The sequence below is a fragment of the Dermochelys coriacea genome, chromosome 8 (genome assembly GCF_009764565.3).
Source record: "Dermochelys coriacea isolate rDerCor1 chromosome 8, rDerCor1.pri.v4, whole genome shotgun sequence".
Taxonomy (NCBI): domain Eukaryota; kingdom Metazoa; phylum Chordata; order Testudines; family Dermochelyidae; genus Dermochelys; species Dermochelys coriacea.
The window spans coordinates 30,126,065-30,144,434 of NC_050075.1; the positions used below are offsets into that span (position 1 = coordinate 30,126,065).

The 18,370-nt window shown below is 37.6% G+C and overlaps 1 protein-coding gene across 1 annotated transcript in view; it reads right to left on the minus strand.

Moving 5' to 3' along the window:
* The window catches only part of SLIT3 (slit guidance ligand 3), a 796,449-nt gene that overhangs the window by 279,047 nt on the left and 499,032 nt on the right, over window positions 1-18,370 (minus strand). Inside the window, exon 7 of the mRNA XM_038413692.2 lies at window positions 5,058-5,129. Coding sequence (XP_038269620.1) covers window positions 5,058-5,129 — 72 coding nt within the window. The remainder of the gene's footprint in view (window positions 1-5,057; window positions 5,130-18,370) is intronic.

The window sequence follows — 18,370 nt, forward strand, 5'->3', positions numbered from 1 at the left end:
TTTCATTTAATCAAATTGTCTTTTCTGTTATATTGAAAAGCAATAAGTGAACCTGACAAGAAGCAGAGCTCCAAGTAAGCACCCAAAAGGATGGGTGTGCAATCAAGCCATGAAACTGAAAATTTTCCAGCAAGCAGCAATCTTGGGTGAAATTACCAGTGCCAGGAGTACCACAGCAGCTTCATGGTGGTTGGAGGCTTTTACCTTAGGGCGGTATAGACAAAGCACAGAGGACCCCCCCAAAAGATAATATCTATTAACTGAACTTTTTCTAATCCATGAAAGGTTTAGTTCACATTTAGGTGAAGATTCATCCTTCCCCATCATTAAGTAATTTAATAAAAGCTTCACTTGTCGTCAGAGCCATCCATTGAGCTTTTAAGAGGAGTCTGAGAAATATTGTTCAGCAATGGGATGTCTATTTTACAGACTCACAACAGATAGAAATCTTAAATACAAAATACTCAAATTATGAGTACTTGTGCAATTTTGCTGTGGGTTTGCTGAATACATTAATTACTTCCCCCTCCCCCGCCCAGTTCATTTTTAACATGATGCAATTTCACAAGAGAAGATGTAAACTTCTAAGTTTATACCAAAGACTTCCAGAAGCAACATCTAGCTTTAATCTCCTCCCCCCCCGCATATCTTTTAAATAATAAACATGCAACCAGGGAATGAACCCAATACTTTTAATAACTATCACAAACTTTAGGTCAAAGTTTAATAAGTTAAAAGTTCATTTCATTCAAACATTTCATTCCTTTTAATGAGTCATGAGTTTGTAGCATTATGACAAAGTTGAAATGACAACCCCCACCCCAGCCCCTGCCGAAGACTGCAAATCTTGTAAGATATAGTTAGACAAAGCATTCTGAACTGCAATGCAGTAATATATCAAGTATTATATTAAAAAAACAATTGGTATGCACACAGGATTTAGCCTTGCCAGCTCCAGAAGAAATTAACCATCCATCTAGAGATATTCATATTACACAGTGGCAGCTGAGATCAGTGGTGGCGCCTGAACTGACAGTCCCTAGATTTGTATGTCTGGGGGGAGCCAGTGACACATTTTCAGTGGCTGGACCTCAAGCTTGGAATTCGCTTCCATGCTTTGGCCAGTAGCGCTTACATCTGCTGGGTACACTTCAGGGCACACTGTAAAGCATATCTATTCACCCAAGATTTCAATGAAGTGGCGAGGCGGGGCAGTGATGCTGTTATAGGATGTGAAAGTTTCCGATGACACTGCATCAACTTAGATCTTTGGTAAAAGGTTTTTATTATGAATTTTTTTATTTCATTTTTGATAAGCACAATATATAAACTGAAAGAACAAATATATACATTCACAAAGCTGAGAGAACACTGTTTAGGAAAAGATCACCCTAATTGCAGCAAGGCTGTGTCAACCTATAGATGAACAATTTCATACAGCTAACTTGACAAAGAATTAGCATCCCTTCCCATCACAACATTCAAGAGCATACTATGATGATTCGCAGAATTATTCTTTCTAAAGAAAGTAGGAACATGCCTTTTTTTTGTTTTCAGACAGGGCTCATATGATAAAAATTTCACAAGAACTGCTTCCATTTCTCCTATTTGTTTTCTTGCTAGATATGTCAAATTATTTTCTGGGTTTAAATATGTTAACAGTGGGAACTATATTCCTCCTCAATCCGCCTGCATTGTCCCATGTGAGCCCTATCTTAGACTTGATGTTATTTGTGTTGAAATTCTGCAGCATGCCACGGGTGTTTGGGAATTGCTCTTGGTTCATTGTAAACAAGCTGTCAAGCTTAACCAGGTAGCCTGTAAGAATATGTCTTTGATAAACAAATTAATGAATGCAATAAGAATGCTTGAAAAGGGCTTCCATTGTGGTTAAGAAACAAGGCATACCACCCCTTGTGTAATTCAGGAGCACTGCACCCATTTGGTGTTGGGTTTTTTTTTTGGTATATTTTACTTTTTTTTTTTTTAATGTAATCATTTATCTCTGCAGTCACTCACAGATGCAGAGATAGCAGGAGATTCACCATTAAAGAAATTAATACTGGGGCCATGTTTAGCATAAATAAAGCTGTTTCACGCAAATGAAATACAAACTAATTCCTGTAAATTCCAATCAAGAGAAAAAAAACCAATAAAACAAACAAAAAACAACAGAAAAGAGGAGTCAGGTTGAACAGATCAGCATAGAAGAGCTGATGTATTTATTTTATTTTTAAAAAGAATTCTTAAGTGCTACAATTATATTAGTACATTTTTCTTTCCCTTAAAGATCATATTGACTGGACACTTCCGTAATTTTTCCTCCCATGTTTTCATAATGGAATGGATTTTTTTTCTTTTAAAAAATTCACTCAACTCTTGTCTTTATAAAACATGCTGGATTGATAGCACTGAGAATAAACTTTTTAGCTACAGAACAAGTACAATACAGGCAGCTTCCCCAACTGCCTGTCAATGGACCTCAGCGCTCACTATAAAGAATTACATCCAGTGTACTCTATCTAGGCCCATTCAATATATGACCTCTTTAGTAATCCTACTAACACAATGGCCAGGTGTGATGATATTTTTTGATGTGGACACCGAGCCACTGGGAACTAAATGATGATTATATTCATTCTATCTAAGGTACTGCACAGCCATCAGATGGTTGGATTTGAACCACTGACTGAAGGATCAAATACTACAGCCTACCTCTCCAATCCAAGCCATCATGCCTGCAATAAATTCTGTGCAACATGTTTTCTCTCATAGAATTTGCCCCTTATGAAAGCAGCTTCTTTGAGGTGTGTATTAACGTGGCAGAAAAAAAAAAGTATTAAGTAAAATCAGAAACATGACATGAGAGGAGGTATTGCTGTTCCATCCCCCATAAATATCTTCATATGAACATTTTTACCTAACAGAACAATAAGAGACTTATTTCTCAGTTGATTTGTGCAGAAATGCGTTACCTGGGCAGTTGCAAAGGGGGATTATTACCTCCTTCAGCAAAGCACATGTTTAATATCAAAGCCATATTATCCTGCAATATGGACCAAAAATGGTCAAGTGTGTTTCTAATAATTTTTAGCCATGAAAAATAATTTTAATATTTAGACATCATCTTTGTGAGATGTGATGGTGATGATTTGAGGAGAATGGAACAATTCCAGCTTTGAAGGAGCAGCAGAAGAAGTCATGAAATATTTGTGACATCTGTGTTTATCTTACATTTATTATTCTTTTGATGGCTTTACTACCTCTGACAAAGCATGGGGAAGGTAAAATGAAAAATTAAACCATTGTATTACAATTCTACCCTTCTGCATGGTGCTTTTTAAAAAAAATACTGAACTGTTCAGAAGAGATGTAATTTGGCAGCCTTTGAGACTCGTACATGCCACTTACTATTGATGAAAATATCTTTGTATAACATAGGTGAATAAATACAAATGCCAGCTTTTAAAGGTGCCCTTTTAGCCACAGACTCTAAATTAAATTTCCAGCAAATCCTTTTAGAGTGGGTCAGCATTCATGTTCTGTAAAATGTGGTTCTCAGAATTCAATATAAAAGTGTCTCTTTATAAATCCCATTTATGACTTCCTTCCTTTTTTTTTTTCGCTCCCTTTTTTTTCTTCTTTAATTATAGTGAAGGGGGATTAGTCAGTGTAAGTCTCCAGGGAGCGATATACAAAGCCATCTCCGAAATTAAACTAAAGGGAAAATGGCATCAGGCACTGAGCTCTGGGAACAGACAAGACTGATTGATCTGAAGTATCTGGGCAAATATTCTGGATCGTTAAGGGAGAGAAATATTTTAACCCACCCTTCACCTCCTCCCACAAAAAGAAAAAAATATAAATTCTCTTTAATCAGTTACATTAACGCTAACATTTTTTAAAGTCAACCTTTAGAGAAGAAAAGAAAGTAAATATAAATCAGTAGTTATCACTTTACAGAAAACAGCCTTTCAGTATGGACAGGTAAGAATCATTTTTCTTTAGTTCAGTTAATTGGCCTGCTGTGATTATATGAAAATATATATCCAAACACAGCATTCTGCTTCCCACTAGTATGAACAGGCTGCTAGTATTTGGCTTGTTGAACATTTTGGAGTAAGCACATGTTGGCTTGTTTTTATACTCTGGAGTAAAACCAAACAGGCTTTTTTTTAAAAAATGACTTCTGGAGCTGTGTATTTATTTAAAGGGAATGATTTTGGAAATGGCTGGGTCGGGTAGAGCTGCAAAGCTGATGGCATTACCCTTTGGAATTTTACCTCTGAGCCCTCAATCTAAATTCCACAAAAATTACACACAGGTCAATTTAATTCCCTTTGTATACGTTTCTCCTAGAGCTGTTTGGAAATTTTCCAGAGGAACCTTTTTCCCCACTGAAAAAAGCAGATGTGTCACAAGGGAAAACATTTTGCAAAAATGGGTCAAATTCTATGAAGTTTCATTTGGAGAGAAAAAAAATCGAAAAACAAAATCTTTTAGATTTTTTGGTGCAAAATGACTTTTCATTTCAAAATGTATTTTATTTTGTATTTAAAAAAATAAAAGTAATTTAAAATGTCAAAATCGGATTAAAACATTTTGACTGTCAAAATTAAAGTTTTGATTGACAAACAATTAATTAAATTTTATTTCAAGGATATTTTGAAAATTTTGGGGTTTGTTCCTTTTTGGAACAATTTTATTTTTTTTAACCTTACAGAATTTACCACTAAATGAAAAATCTACTTTCTGCACAGCTCTGACTTCTACATTATCCTAGGTCAAACTGTGGATGCATTTAAAAGCTGCGTGACCCCAACATATTGAGATTTGCATAGGCTGTAAGGAAGGGTTAATCAGAAGATTACCCCATTCCTGTTTACAACGGGTTAATGTCACAAAATAAAGTTTTGGCTTGACCTATTTACTGTCCTTTTGTTAAAGAAAAGTGGTTTAAAAAACCTTTACAAAAGTATTCCTTGAATAAAGACAAATATTCAAAGCAAAGATAGAGTTATCCAAGGCTGCTACTTATTTCTGAATTTAGTACTTACAGAGTCCTGATCTTGGGCATATGGTTGAAACTGGTAAGAGGGATGCGGGTGATGTTGTTATTGTTGAGAGTACTGTTAAAAAAAGAAAGAAAGACAGACAAGAAAAAAAACAGATTGATCAATTATTTACATTGCTTTACCAGCACACACTCTATAGAAATGAACTTCTTCAATAACGGGTAATAAATCTACAGTGCTGCAAACAAGATGACGTGCTGACAAATATCTCAGGAGCGATTTGTGAGTTGTCAAGAATGATATTTTTATGGCAAAGTAACCAATAATTGCGCACAAGTAAACAAAAATTGCTATTTAACATGTCCTGACCTGCATAGCAAGTAGCACAAAATTTCATCCACTAGAGAATTTGGGGAAATGTTGGCACTTAAAACCTCGTTAGCACAGTCTGTTGGCAATGAGACATACAGCTCAAATTTCTCCTTTGGAAACACATGGATGGATGAGGAATTCTTGTTTGGTTTCCTTAGGAAGAAATATATGGAATGTGGAAAGTACGAGAATAAACATTTTGTGTTCAAAGCATGCAAGGGTTTCAAATGGAAACTCCATATAGTGTATTTTATCAGAACTGGTCTTAGACAGAATGGGACCCTGGCTGCCATTAGGGATGCTAATCATGTTTTTTATAATAAAATGACTAGTTTAGCATCAACTGGGGTAGGTTGCCTTCATTTATGTTTTCCTAATTATATCAGTGGGAAATGGAACACACACACTAGGAAGGTATACTTGCCACATTCCAATTGTTCAGAAATTGCAACTTCAGCTGCCTACTGTGTCAAGAGACTTGGTCAAACCTGGCTATTTGTTACCTACCGTGCCGCACTGTCCATCATAACTAACTGAAATGGTTAAAGCTCTTCACATTTCCCTTATTTAAAATGCAAACACACGGCAGTTGTTTATAGGAATGGCCCAGCAGCCTGTGTGTTATAACAGCCGTACTGCAGTGTTTTAGGTGATTACTGTAGAAACCAATAGCTTGGGCTTGTTTTTTGTTTTAAATTAAGGGTTGTATGCTTTGTGCAGGTGATAAAATAAACAGCCACCTTAAATAACACTTTAAAGCCTTTCTACAGTTATGATATTAGTAGTTGTGATATTATGTATTTGTGCAAGGCATTTCATCAAAAGACTTTCAAAAGCTTTAAAATAATTAACTTTCTAATTCACCTGTAACTTCCTTCCAACAGATGCCTTATTTTCTGTATACTACAGATCAGCATGTACAACAGAAACCTCTCCATAGATTCCCAGTTTACACAGCCTTAGTGTACTGTAGGCTACAATACAATATATTGCAGTATTTTAGCTCCACTAGAAAAACTGTCAAGTATCAGAGGAATAGCCGTGTTAGTCTGGATCTGTAAAAGCGGGAAAGTGTCCTGTGGCACCTTATTGACTAACAGACATACTGGAGCATAAGCTTTCGTGGGTGAATACCCACTTTGTCGGATGCATGTGGTGGAAATTTCCAGAGGCAGGTATAAATATGCAAGCAAGAATCAGGCTAGTTCAGTCAGGGAGGATGAGGTCCTCTTCTAGCAGTTGAGGTGTGAACACCAAGGGAGGAGAAACTGCTTTTGTAATTGGCTAGCCATTCACAGTCTTTGTTTAATCCTGAGCTGATGGTGTCAAATTTGCAAATGAACTGAAGCTCAGCAGTATCTCTTTGAAGGCTGGTCCTGAAGTTTTTTTGCTGCAGGATGGCTACCTTTAAATCTACTATTGTGTGTCCATGGAGGTTGAAGTGTTCTCCTACAGGTTTTTCTATATTGTAGGAGACACCATCAGCTCAGGATTAAACAAAGACTGTGACTGGTTAGCCAACTACAAAAGCAGTTTCTCCTCCCTTGGTGTTCACACCTCAACTGCTAGAAGAGTTGTCATCCTCCCTGATTGAACTAACCTCGTTATCCCTAGCCTGATTCTTGTTTAAATATTTATACCTGCCTCTGGAAATTTCCACTACATGCATCCGACGAAGTGGGTATTCACCCACGAAAGGTTATGCTCTAATATGTCTGTTAGTCTATAAGGTGCCACAGGACTCTTTGCCGCTTTTAGAAAAACTGGTAATGTCAGATGTTCAGAAATCAGAACACTCTCAAATATGGACGGGACAGGATGTTTGAAATCCAGACCTGAACCAAGACACACATTTCATAATTTGAGCCTAATTGGAATCCCAAATTCAGAACACCCCAATTTCATTGGGAAGGGCAAAGAATTAGGGAAGAAAGTGCTGTCAATATCTGGAGTTGAATCCTGGATGCATCACTCATGGTGCAAACTAGTCAGGACAAACTGCAATGCCTCACAGTGAACCTCTCTGAGGCTGAAAAGCTGCTTCATCTGTACCACAGAACTCCCTTCTTAAGAGCATCACAATACAAAAAATGAATTTTCCACTATGCCAGTTTGTATTTTAAAATAAAGCTCTTTTTATATGCAATTCTTATTGCTAGATTATGGTATCTAGCAGATGGTGCAGGAATGAAAATCAGTGGTAGAAAACTAGTCAAAAGAAGCGTGTGGCACAGTAATTTTCATTCAGACAAATGAAACACACTGTAGGAACAACTGATACCAAGTATTGTCCAGTGGCTCAAGCAGAGGATTATGATTTAGAACTCCTGAGTTCTTGCTTCTCTATCACTAATTCTGCCTGTAATCTTGGACAAGTCACTTAGCATCGGCCTCCGTTTCCCCATCTGTAAAATACTTATCTATCTAGCCACAGAGATACTGATGCTTAATATGTGTAAAACACTCTGAAATCCTTGGAATAACCACCTTGGATGAGGCTATAGAAGTGCTAAGCATTACTGTTCTGTGTTCTGATTTCGTTCACTTGTCCAACAAAAGAATAGAGGCAAAGTGTGTAAGTGACATATATTACCAAGAGCATTAGTATAGGAAAGGTTTCAGAGTAGCAGCGTATAGGAAAGAACTTCATGCAGGCACTGGGATCATAAATCGCCAAAGAACAACCATGCATATAGTCAGCTTTGAAAATTAAATTTACACAAAATTGACAACTGAATGTGTCAGTGAGGGCACTAAAGGATCCAATGCAAGTCAAACTGAATTCAGTGGAGACTTTCCATTGATTTTAACAGAACACAGAGTTGATTCAGAGAGTGAGAAGTGACAACGAACATCTTTCCCAAGTAACTGAGAGATACATTCTGTACACTATTCCCAGCACAACTGTTGAAAATTCAATCTCTACTATCAAACAGACTCAGATATATCTATTGTAAAAAAACCCACATATTTAATAGACAAAGTATCAGTCTATTATGTAGTAATCCAAAGTAACCCAAATCCTAGCTTTGCTACTTACACATTTCCAACATTAAGAACCCATTTGTTGCTAGAAATAAGCAGGAAGATTTCCATAGGTCTCCAATAAATAAAGCAACAAATAATGAGGAATACAGTTAATACTGAATTAAGCCCTATTTCATTAATCTACTAATTAGCTAAAACATTTCAAGTATAATCGTAGCAGATAGCTACTGCACAGAAGACTTATTAATGCGTTATTACGCTGATATTTAAATGTTAACCACTATGAAGGCAATAAAGCATTTATGATTATAGCAGTATTTCAACACAAAGAAGGCTAAATACAGCTGTACAGCTTCTATTGCTCCACAAAGGGTACTAACTGACAGTGAACAGTCTGCATTATTAGTCACAATTTTAGTTGTGTGAAGTTAACCCCTTTGCAATGATTCTTCAGCATGTGGCAGTCTAATGTAGCAGCATTCTTGTACAGGCACTTGCAGGGAGCCTTCAAGGTAGTTGGAGCAGTGCTAGAGAGGCATTTTGCAAACCTGAATACCAAGTACATAAAGCAGTTGCCTAGTGTCTAAAAATCATCTTCCCAGCAATGATTTTTAAGCCTGTGTGTTGTGGTGGAGTCAAAAGACCATAATGCACTTATATATGGAAGATGAGGGGGAACAGAGAAAATCCACTTCCCCAATTTTCTATTAAGTGCTATGAAGCCCAGTAGATATTTGAAACAGACTAAGAGCAGAAAGCTTTGTGAGGTCCTGGACTCTCAGAGCATCCAGGTTGCCTCCGCATCATACGGGGAGACAGGAGACGCACATCACACCACATGTCATCAGGATCACACCTCTGACCTGTTGCTTATTTTAGAGCCAAGTTTACCCTCATCCCTCACAAACTCACTGTTATCATTGTAAGGTGTTTCATTTCCAAAATGCTGAATCAGTAACCTGAGATTACAGAGTGTGTTATTTATGGCTGCAGACCTGCCACCTTGGGCTGTGATATTGTCAGATCTTGCAAGCAAAGCAGGCTCAGGATGCATCAGTACCTGGTGGGCCTCCAAGAACTACTTGGGAGCTGCCCAAAATGTTGTTTTCCTTCTGAGGCACATCCTCAGCTGTAGTAAATTGTCAGCTCCAATGACTTCAGTCTAGTCAGTCTAGTTAAGAAGACCAGCTGAGATCTTCCCCCCGGGGTAGTGTGCTGTTAGGGGGTGCTCACTTTCCCATAAGATATAAAACTGAGTTGTGGTAATTAAAAGATCACTTAGCATTTTTTCAAAAGTAGGAATGTTGGCTCTGGAATCTTGTACATACGTAGGTATGTATCCCATGACTGATTTTCATGACGTTTCAATGGCAAGTTTTTATTCTGACGTTAGCCATCTCCTCTCTGGGTCTGGAATCCTGGTCCAATCCCAAATCTGGTAAACACAATCTGCCTCCTTCCTCACACTTCCCGTGCAAATTCATTTGCATTCAACATTCTTACATATTTCCGAGCGGCGCTAAACTGTTGTGAAGCATTGCAGTGTGCTGATGAAAAATTACCGAATTCCACCCTAAAGGTGGCTGCATTTTCTGGTGAATGACATGATCCTTTGTATTTCCACAGTTGCTAAAGTGCTTTAGGATAAAAGGTGCTATATCTATGTAAAATCATTATAATATGTGAAAGGAATTAATCCCACATCATTAAAATATTTCTACTCTTGTTTTGTGGTCTCCCCATCATTTTGAGTGGGAAAAGAGGTGCTAATGGGTGAAATACTTATATACTAATCTTTATCCCAAATTCTAGAACAAACATAGCAGCTTCTAGGCACAGCCCAAATGCACTGACCAAAAAGTGAAAAGATTAGATTTCTTATCTGCCCAGACTAACTACTCAGTTTGAAGAAAAGGAGTACTTATGGCACCTTAGAGACTAACAAATTTATTTGAGCATAAGCTTTTGGGAGCTACAGCTCACTTCATCACGAAAGCTTATGCTCAAATAAATTTGTTAGTCTCTAAGGTGCCACAAGTACTCCTTTTCATTTTGTGGATACAGACTAACATGGCTGCTACTCTGAAAACTACTCAGTTTGAAAGACTCAACCTAGCAGTCTAACTATCTCCCCAAACCAGCTGGACTGATTAGGAACTGAAAAATCCTAGAACCTTTGCTGAATGGCCAGAACTCTCTCCTCTCTCTCTCTTACTGCTTCAAGCTACAGGGAAATATTGTGGGTTTTGTTCCTCTTTGTTGTGTCTTTTCACCTCCAACTTATAAAAAGTACGCATGTTTATTAAAATTGCCAGCTGCTTACAAATCCGTAATAAAATAAATAACTAAATAACTAAATAATATGAATAATAATAAAAATTAAAACACATCCACCCTACTTACTCCAGTTAAGTACTGGAAATATACTGTAAGACCAAAGATATCTTCTTGCAATGCCATCAGAAAAGGTTGCAAACCAGGTGTAAAAAGATTGTTAAATACCTATATTACAAGTAAAAAGGTAACAATATTAACCGCCTTGCTATTTTTGCAGTCAACCACAACTTCAAGGGAGAAAACCGGTGGGGTTTTTTTGGTTTCTTTTACAAGGAAAGGGTCTTATTATATAACAATGATTAATTATCATCCACGGTACCCCAGCTAATACAAGTTATGCCATTCTATTCTATCAGTGCTATAAAGAAAAAGATCCCATCACAAAATCTAACTTTCCTCCTCTAAATAGTACACTTTTTTCATAAAAGAACACACACAGGAAAGCAACTATCAATACAATTTCCGCAATGATGGGGTTTTTTTGTTTTTTTTACACACAGGATTTGAATGGATGTAAATGACAGAAAAATCTACATGCAACACTAGGCCAGAGCCAAGGGCATGCTGTGGTTTCTGCATATAATAATAAATGCATATAATAGGGACTCTGATTTTCTTTTACACCCCATTTCTGCAGCTGATTAGCACAAACAGCTAATCAAATTGAGAAATGATATGGTAGATTATATTTTTGATTAGCACTTTTTTCCAAGCATTAATGAGCATCTACCATAGTTACCAGGGGTCTGCTAGCCATTCAGCCTTTGATAAGCACCAGGCTTCTTTTGTGTAGCATTTGGCTCTGCTGATCAAGGGGGTTTGCAGCATTTGCAGAATTCTCAGCTATGAAGAAACACTAAGGCCTGCAGAAGATCAGATCCATGAGAGGGAGAATAAAAAAAAATTTACAGACATAGATTAATTGCCAGGTTTAACAAACTACTGGTAAGAAATATACTTTCAAGTGGTGAGGGGTAAATGGGAAAAGAGAAAGGAAACAAGACCAGCACATTTTCTGTGTTTGTGTTGCTCTTTGAATTTCTTCTTCTTTTGCTCATTAGAGATTAATAGTCTCTGGTTTGTTTGCCAAAGTTTTGTAGTTTAAAAAAGAATTATTTGAACCCTGGAAATAACAAGCATCATTTGGCAACCCAAGCTCATGCTTATGTGGACTACAACTTTAAAACTGAACAGACATTATTTTAATTTTCATTCTGCCCCCTCACCCCCTTCCCTGCCCAAAAGACCAATTTGCTTACTTTTCTAGCTGTGTGGTAAACCTGTTTTGAACGTGTGTCTTTGATTTGCATGATCTGGGCCTGGTCTTGAAAATCTGACCTCCGAGGCCGGTGGGAGCAGCAGCAGCCGCTGTGTTACTGGTAGTGCTAACAAGTCTAATATTTCCCTCTGTCTCCTTTGATTAGAGCACTGCTTGATCACAGCGTCCTTTTTCGGTAGTGTGTGTAATCTGTGGTTGTGTGTCCATAACACCATGTAATTGGCCCTAATGCAACATTATCATCTGTATGCATGCAAGGACTGGATACAAATGGTGCATATGCTGGCTTACAACATTCCTGGATGAGTTACTCACCTGTTATCCTCCCTGATTATTGCCTCTGCCGTAACCATCATACTTTTCATGTTGCTTGTCCCCAAAGCAAATGGACATTCAATTCAAAGTGGAAAGGTCAAGGACTGGGGAATTCCAGACACACACACACAAACATACCCTCAGTTAAACAAGACTGGAATTTTTTAAACTAAGACTGTCTAGGAATCTCCAAGCACATGTAAAAAACACAATTAAGCCTCAGAACACCCTTCACATAAACAGTATTGCTAAGAATGTTATTCCTATGCAGGGATGGGTGAATTAAGGCAAACAGAGATTAAGCTATTTGCCTAAGGACAATGGCGGAGCTGGGAAAAGAGCCCTGAGGAGCCCAGATATATAGTCCCCTGCCAGCCAGGACCATTTAGACAGCATTTCCCAGATAGGCAAAAATCTCATGATTTCAAAAATCATGAAATAGGCGCTCAAATCATGAGAGACATTTTAAAAATGGGGACGGGGGGTTACTTGCCTTCTGATTTTTGAGCCTTTGCGGTTCACATTTTCAAGCTTCTGTCCACAACCAAGTGCGACAAAGTTTTTTAAATGAAATTGAGATTCTCATATAATCACAGAATCTGGGCCGTTAAGAAACGCACCAAATACCTCATAATAAAATCATGAGTTGGCAACTTTTTTTGTTTTTTTTTCTTCCTCTTCTTCATTTGATCACCAGACTCCTCTTTATTTCAGACTTAGCTGACACCATTTTGATGCAATACCACTCCTGGAAAAATACTGAAACTACCACAACATGAATAGGAACAGGGTTCCTATAACTTCATGTTTACAGAACTGGAGGGCAGGAAATCTTTTAGTATCTATGTGACTATGATTCTATGACTAGATTGCAGAACCACAATGCTAACAACACTGTCTTTATGCATTATATAGAGATGATGGGTGTATTGGCTTCCAGTATTTTTCCTCTCTATTTCCATAAAGTTTATTAGATTTACCTTTTCTAAAGTATCAGCTCTAATAAGAAAGCCCATTTTTGGGGGGTGGGAAGGGGAATTAATAAGACTAGATTTAACCCAGTGGGCAAAGGTATCATTCTGCCACTAATACATTCTTTGGTAATGACAGTTATGGTCATCAATGGCAGCACTACCTCTTAGGCCCCTGCTTACACTGACACTTTAATCTTGCAAGTAGAACTGCTTTTAAATGTGGCTTAAAATCAAAAGTTTCTGCTAACAAGGTTTAATCATGTTTTACTAGGCCACTGTAGACCAGACACAGCCATTTACAAACCTACATGCCAGATCTTGTCCACAGTGATTAAATAACTCCATTTTGAAAAGGTGCTTATTACTGTCCTGATTTGTAAGGGCACTACGTACCTACAGCTCCAACATACCTCACAGGAGTTAATACTGTTCAGCACCTCTGAAAACCAGGCCATAAATCTGTTTTCAGTAGTTCAAACACACTTTCAGCACTTGCATTTTGTATGCAGGCATAATTAATCCACGTAAAAAACATTTGGATCCTGGGATGAAAGTTGCTATATTTTCATCAGTTGTAAAAAGATTATATTTAGCATAAGTCAAAATAAATCAGCATTAAATAAACCGCATAGTATTTTTCAAAGAGATGAGCTACCTCAACAACCTCACCCTCTACTTTCTAAGTGGTCAAGCAAAGGAAGACTAATTCTGGGTCCCTCCTATATGCAGTTTCTTGATCTCCCCACAGAGCATTTAAATTAAAGCCCATAACCACTGTGTGGGCATATAATGAAAGTAACTGATGCTGCACTGATTAATCCATTACTCTCAACTGTTAGAAAACATAATGATCTCACAAGGGGCCTTATTCACTGACGTATAGCAGTTGAGCTGTAATCTGACACCTCAAATTAGCAGCAAAAGCAACAACAGCTGGGTTTTTGTCTCAATATTTGTACCCAACTCTAAAGTGCTTTGGCACCATACAAGTGTTATTTTTAAACACAAGGTTAACACAGCCAACTAACATTTTAAATGGTCTCCAGGTGTCATGTAAAATCCACAGAAATAAAAACAATCAGTTGCCAATTTGGTTTCTATTCTGCTTTTATCTTAATAAACAGATTCACCATTAATCCTAGGTGATTGTTTTCTTTTTTCAAATGTGTTATCAAAGATATGAGAGGGTCTTCTATTGTTATCTCAGGTGTCTGGCAGTGGAAATTTAAACAAGCCAAAGGGAACAGGAAAGAGAAAATGTCCTTTTTTGGAAATGTCTGAGTGAATAAGCTTCATGTGATTAACACATGTATATGCTATGCAGAGCTGGTAGCACCACCTATTATTTAGGTTGCCTGACACTTCCCACTATAATACCCTGTTTTCAATTGCTTTATATCTTTTCCAAACTTACCATTTGGACTGAAATTTTCCATGTTGGGTGTCTGCCTCAGGCTGCATTTTTTCAGCCACCGGTTCAGCTATTTCCAAGAATAAGGCTAGGGAAAAATACACTGCTTTGTCCCATGTTAAAAAATTCTGGCAACCTTTTCTCTGAAATGCTAAATTGCTCTGAACGAGGCAGGGGTCCAGTGGAAAAAATAGTATGTTATCATGTAAATAAAGACCATCATAATGGATATGCACTAGGGGGCTAACTTTGGCAGGCATGACTTTGCAACCATAATAATGCTCTTTTACCATACGTGCATACGTGCACGTACTCACACACTTCACATAGTGAATGTATTTTTCTGATTATTGCAGATTTATACTTTTGACATGATATTTAGGTTTCTCATGATCTATGCCCTCCCAAATATGGGGAAAAATAAAACGAAACAAAGGAGAAATGAATAAAAGGAATAGGCTTCTAAAATGCATTCGATGAAGTGAGCTGTAGCTCATGAAAGCTTATACTCAAATAAATTTGTTAGTCTCTAAGGTGCCACAAGTACTCCTTTTCTTTTTGTGAATACAGACTAACAAGGCTGCTACTCTAAAAGGCTTTTAAATTAGATCTTCACCACAAGTTATCTACACTCAGCTTTTTTCACTCGAATTAGCCTTACTTGTGTAAGAGTGCCCACACTGGTGCTGCATTCACTCATGTGTGGCACTAAGACATCTAGGGGCATATCCCAGAGGTCTTTGCATTACAGTAAGCTGAGCCACTCTGCGAATTCTTTCCCAATGAACGGTGGGAGAATTTGTCAGTCCTTTCTGGGCACGGGGGTGGGGGAGGGAGAATCATGGGAAGGCATTAGAGGACTTGAGTGGTACTAGCCTGAGTTCATAATGCAGAGTGATCTTGTTAGCAGCTGAGTAGTGCTATCTCAAACTTCAGCCTGTATCCCCTGACTGGTCAGCCAACTCAAGTAAAAAGCTTCTCCACAGACTAATTAAAAGATTGTGTGTGACGACAGGACTCAAGTTACAGCTTGATTTAACTTTTCAGTGATGATAATCCCTAACCAAGTCTTGGCTGTCGGGGGTTTTCTGGAGAATTATGTTCTATTTCAGCTGGTTAACTGAAATTCCTGAGAGTTTGTAGGTTGGTTTTCCATTTGATTTTTTCATTTAATATACTGAGCAAACAATGGTTTCAGAGTAGCAGCCCTGTTAGTCTGTATCCGCAAAAGGAAAAGGAGTACTTGTGGCACCTTAGAGACTAACACATTTATTTGAGCATAAGCTTTCGTGAGCTACATCCGATGAAGTGAGCTGTCGCTCACGAAAGCTTATACTCAAATAAATGTGTTAGTCTCTAAAGTGCCACAAGTACTCCTTTTCTTTTTGAGCAAACAATGTTTTCAACAATGAATTTACAAGAATTATTGTCTAGCCTTTTGAAAAGGGCTTGCTTTTTTTCTTTCATGTATATTATATATACGCAAACAACTAAATCATAAGCTCGTCAAAGCACAGATCATGTGTTTGCTCTAAACTACCTAACACACTGTGGGTGCTACAATAACAATATTATTAATAGAAATTATTTTTATACATTCCTTCATTTTCTTTAACAGAATTTAGTTTTCCTTGGTGATTGTTACCATGTTTTAGAGTGATTTCTTAACATAGGAGATCTCTTGCAATCCAGGCCATCATTTTCATATTAGCCATAAAGTGCAAATTTACAAAGAAATAGTATTTCCATTTTTGGTGCACACAGATGAAGCTGTAAGTAAGAGACAATAGTGACAGCTCAAGATGGATCATTCTTTGCAGCGTCCATAAAGAGCTACTAAAACATAATTAAAAATTCTTAAACTTTTGAACTTAGAAGAAAGAGCTTTAAAATACAAGAAAGCAGCGATCATCCTCTACACAGTGCCAATTTAATCCCAAACTGTATATTTTTGTATTATGAGAAGCTTTCTTTCAGCTCCAATATAAAATATTTCATTTCATATGTGATAATGTCTAGCACAGGAGATGAAATGGGCTGGAAAAGCATACTTGCCTATCAATATAGAGAAAAAAAACCTCTGCTACAGGATACTGGAAGATGTTTGATTTAAGACTACGTAAATGCCAGTTCCTGGCTTTGCAACCAACAGAGCTCTCAACCCAAATGAGCTAGTTGATCATCACTGAGATACTTAAACCCTAGGAAGAAAAGGAATACTTGTGGCACCTTAGAGATTAACAAATTTATTTGAGCATAAGCTTTCGTGAGCTACAGCTCACTTCACTGGATGCATTCAGTGGCACAATCATTACAAATGAAGTTCAGGTCTTGAGGCACAGGGTCAAAATGACCATCAATACTGCAAAGCCTGTGGTAGAAAAGGTAACATGTAAGACTCAGTGCTCCTTCAACACAGTTCATGATCTCAGATCATTATATTTACTAACTATTTGCATTGTGTTTATTATATTTTTACTTTTGTTTTTAGTATACAACCAAGTAGGTATAAACTGGCCATTAATAAATTTATGGTGGAAATTAGAAGACAGTTTCTAATCAACAGAGAAGTGAGGCTCTGGTACAGCCTTTCCACAGGAGTGGAATTAGATTGGGGGCAAAACTTGGCCCTAATTAGGCTGGGGGCAAACAACCTAATTAGTTTTAGGATGGAATTTGATGCATTTCTGAATGGGATTATATGATGGGGTTGTCTGCAGAAGCAGGGGACTGGACTTGATGACCCAAAAGATCCCTTCCAGTCCTACAGTCCTAAGCCTTTCTATCCCTGAAGAGGGACTTCAGCACAATACCTATCTCCATTTTAGACCTAAGCATATGATGCCTGGAGTAATTCTCATTCAAAGAAAAAGATGACTGCTGAATAGGCAACCTAGTTGCCTCTTGTTGCAAAAGTATTTCAGTGATGACATTTTCCCATCTTCCACCTTAAATCATTTGCCTTCCCCATTGCCAAACACCTTCAATCTTTCAATACAATGCTACATCCAAAGGCAGTGCAACTCCACTGAAAGCGTTCAATTTGCGTGTCCCACCAAATTTCTTTTTTTAATTTGGGGTAAGAGTAGTAGAAGTGCAGTTATTTTATAGACCATTCTCCTTCAGGAATAAAGTCACTCTCACTCAAGCAAATAAGACAAGAATGGGAGCTAAAATAATTGGTTAAAAGTAGATATCTTAAATTATTGGTGGCTCCTTATGCACATAATAGGCTTGTCTTTCATCGAAGGACCTGAACATACAAGTAAATGATAAGCCCATGACACTCCAGGAAAATGGATTTTACAACTATTTTACATATGGGAAACTGAGGCATGGAAAGATTAAGAGTCTCGTCTTGCTCTGATTAAAGTAAATGGGACTTAAGTAATGAAGTGCTGTTCTGAACAGGGATGGATTTAACCACATACCTGAGAGTTTTCTACCAAATTGAGGCCCTACATTGCTTGTTGAAGGTCAACACAACATGACAGCAAAAGAAACAGGGAAAGATCGTAGGAGTCCTGTTTCCCAGTTCTCTTCTTTAACCATGAGATATCAATCCCCATTCGATCTATAGAATCATAGACTTTAAGGTCAGAAGGGACCATTATGATCATCTAATCTGATCCCCTGCACAATGCAGACCACAGAATCTCACCCGCCCACTCCTATAACA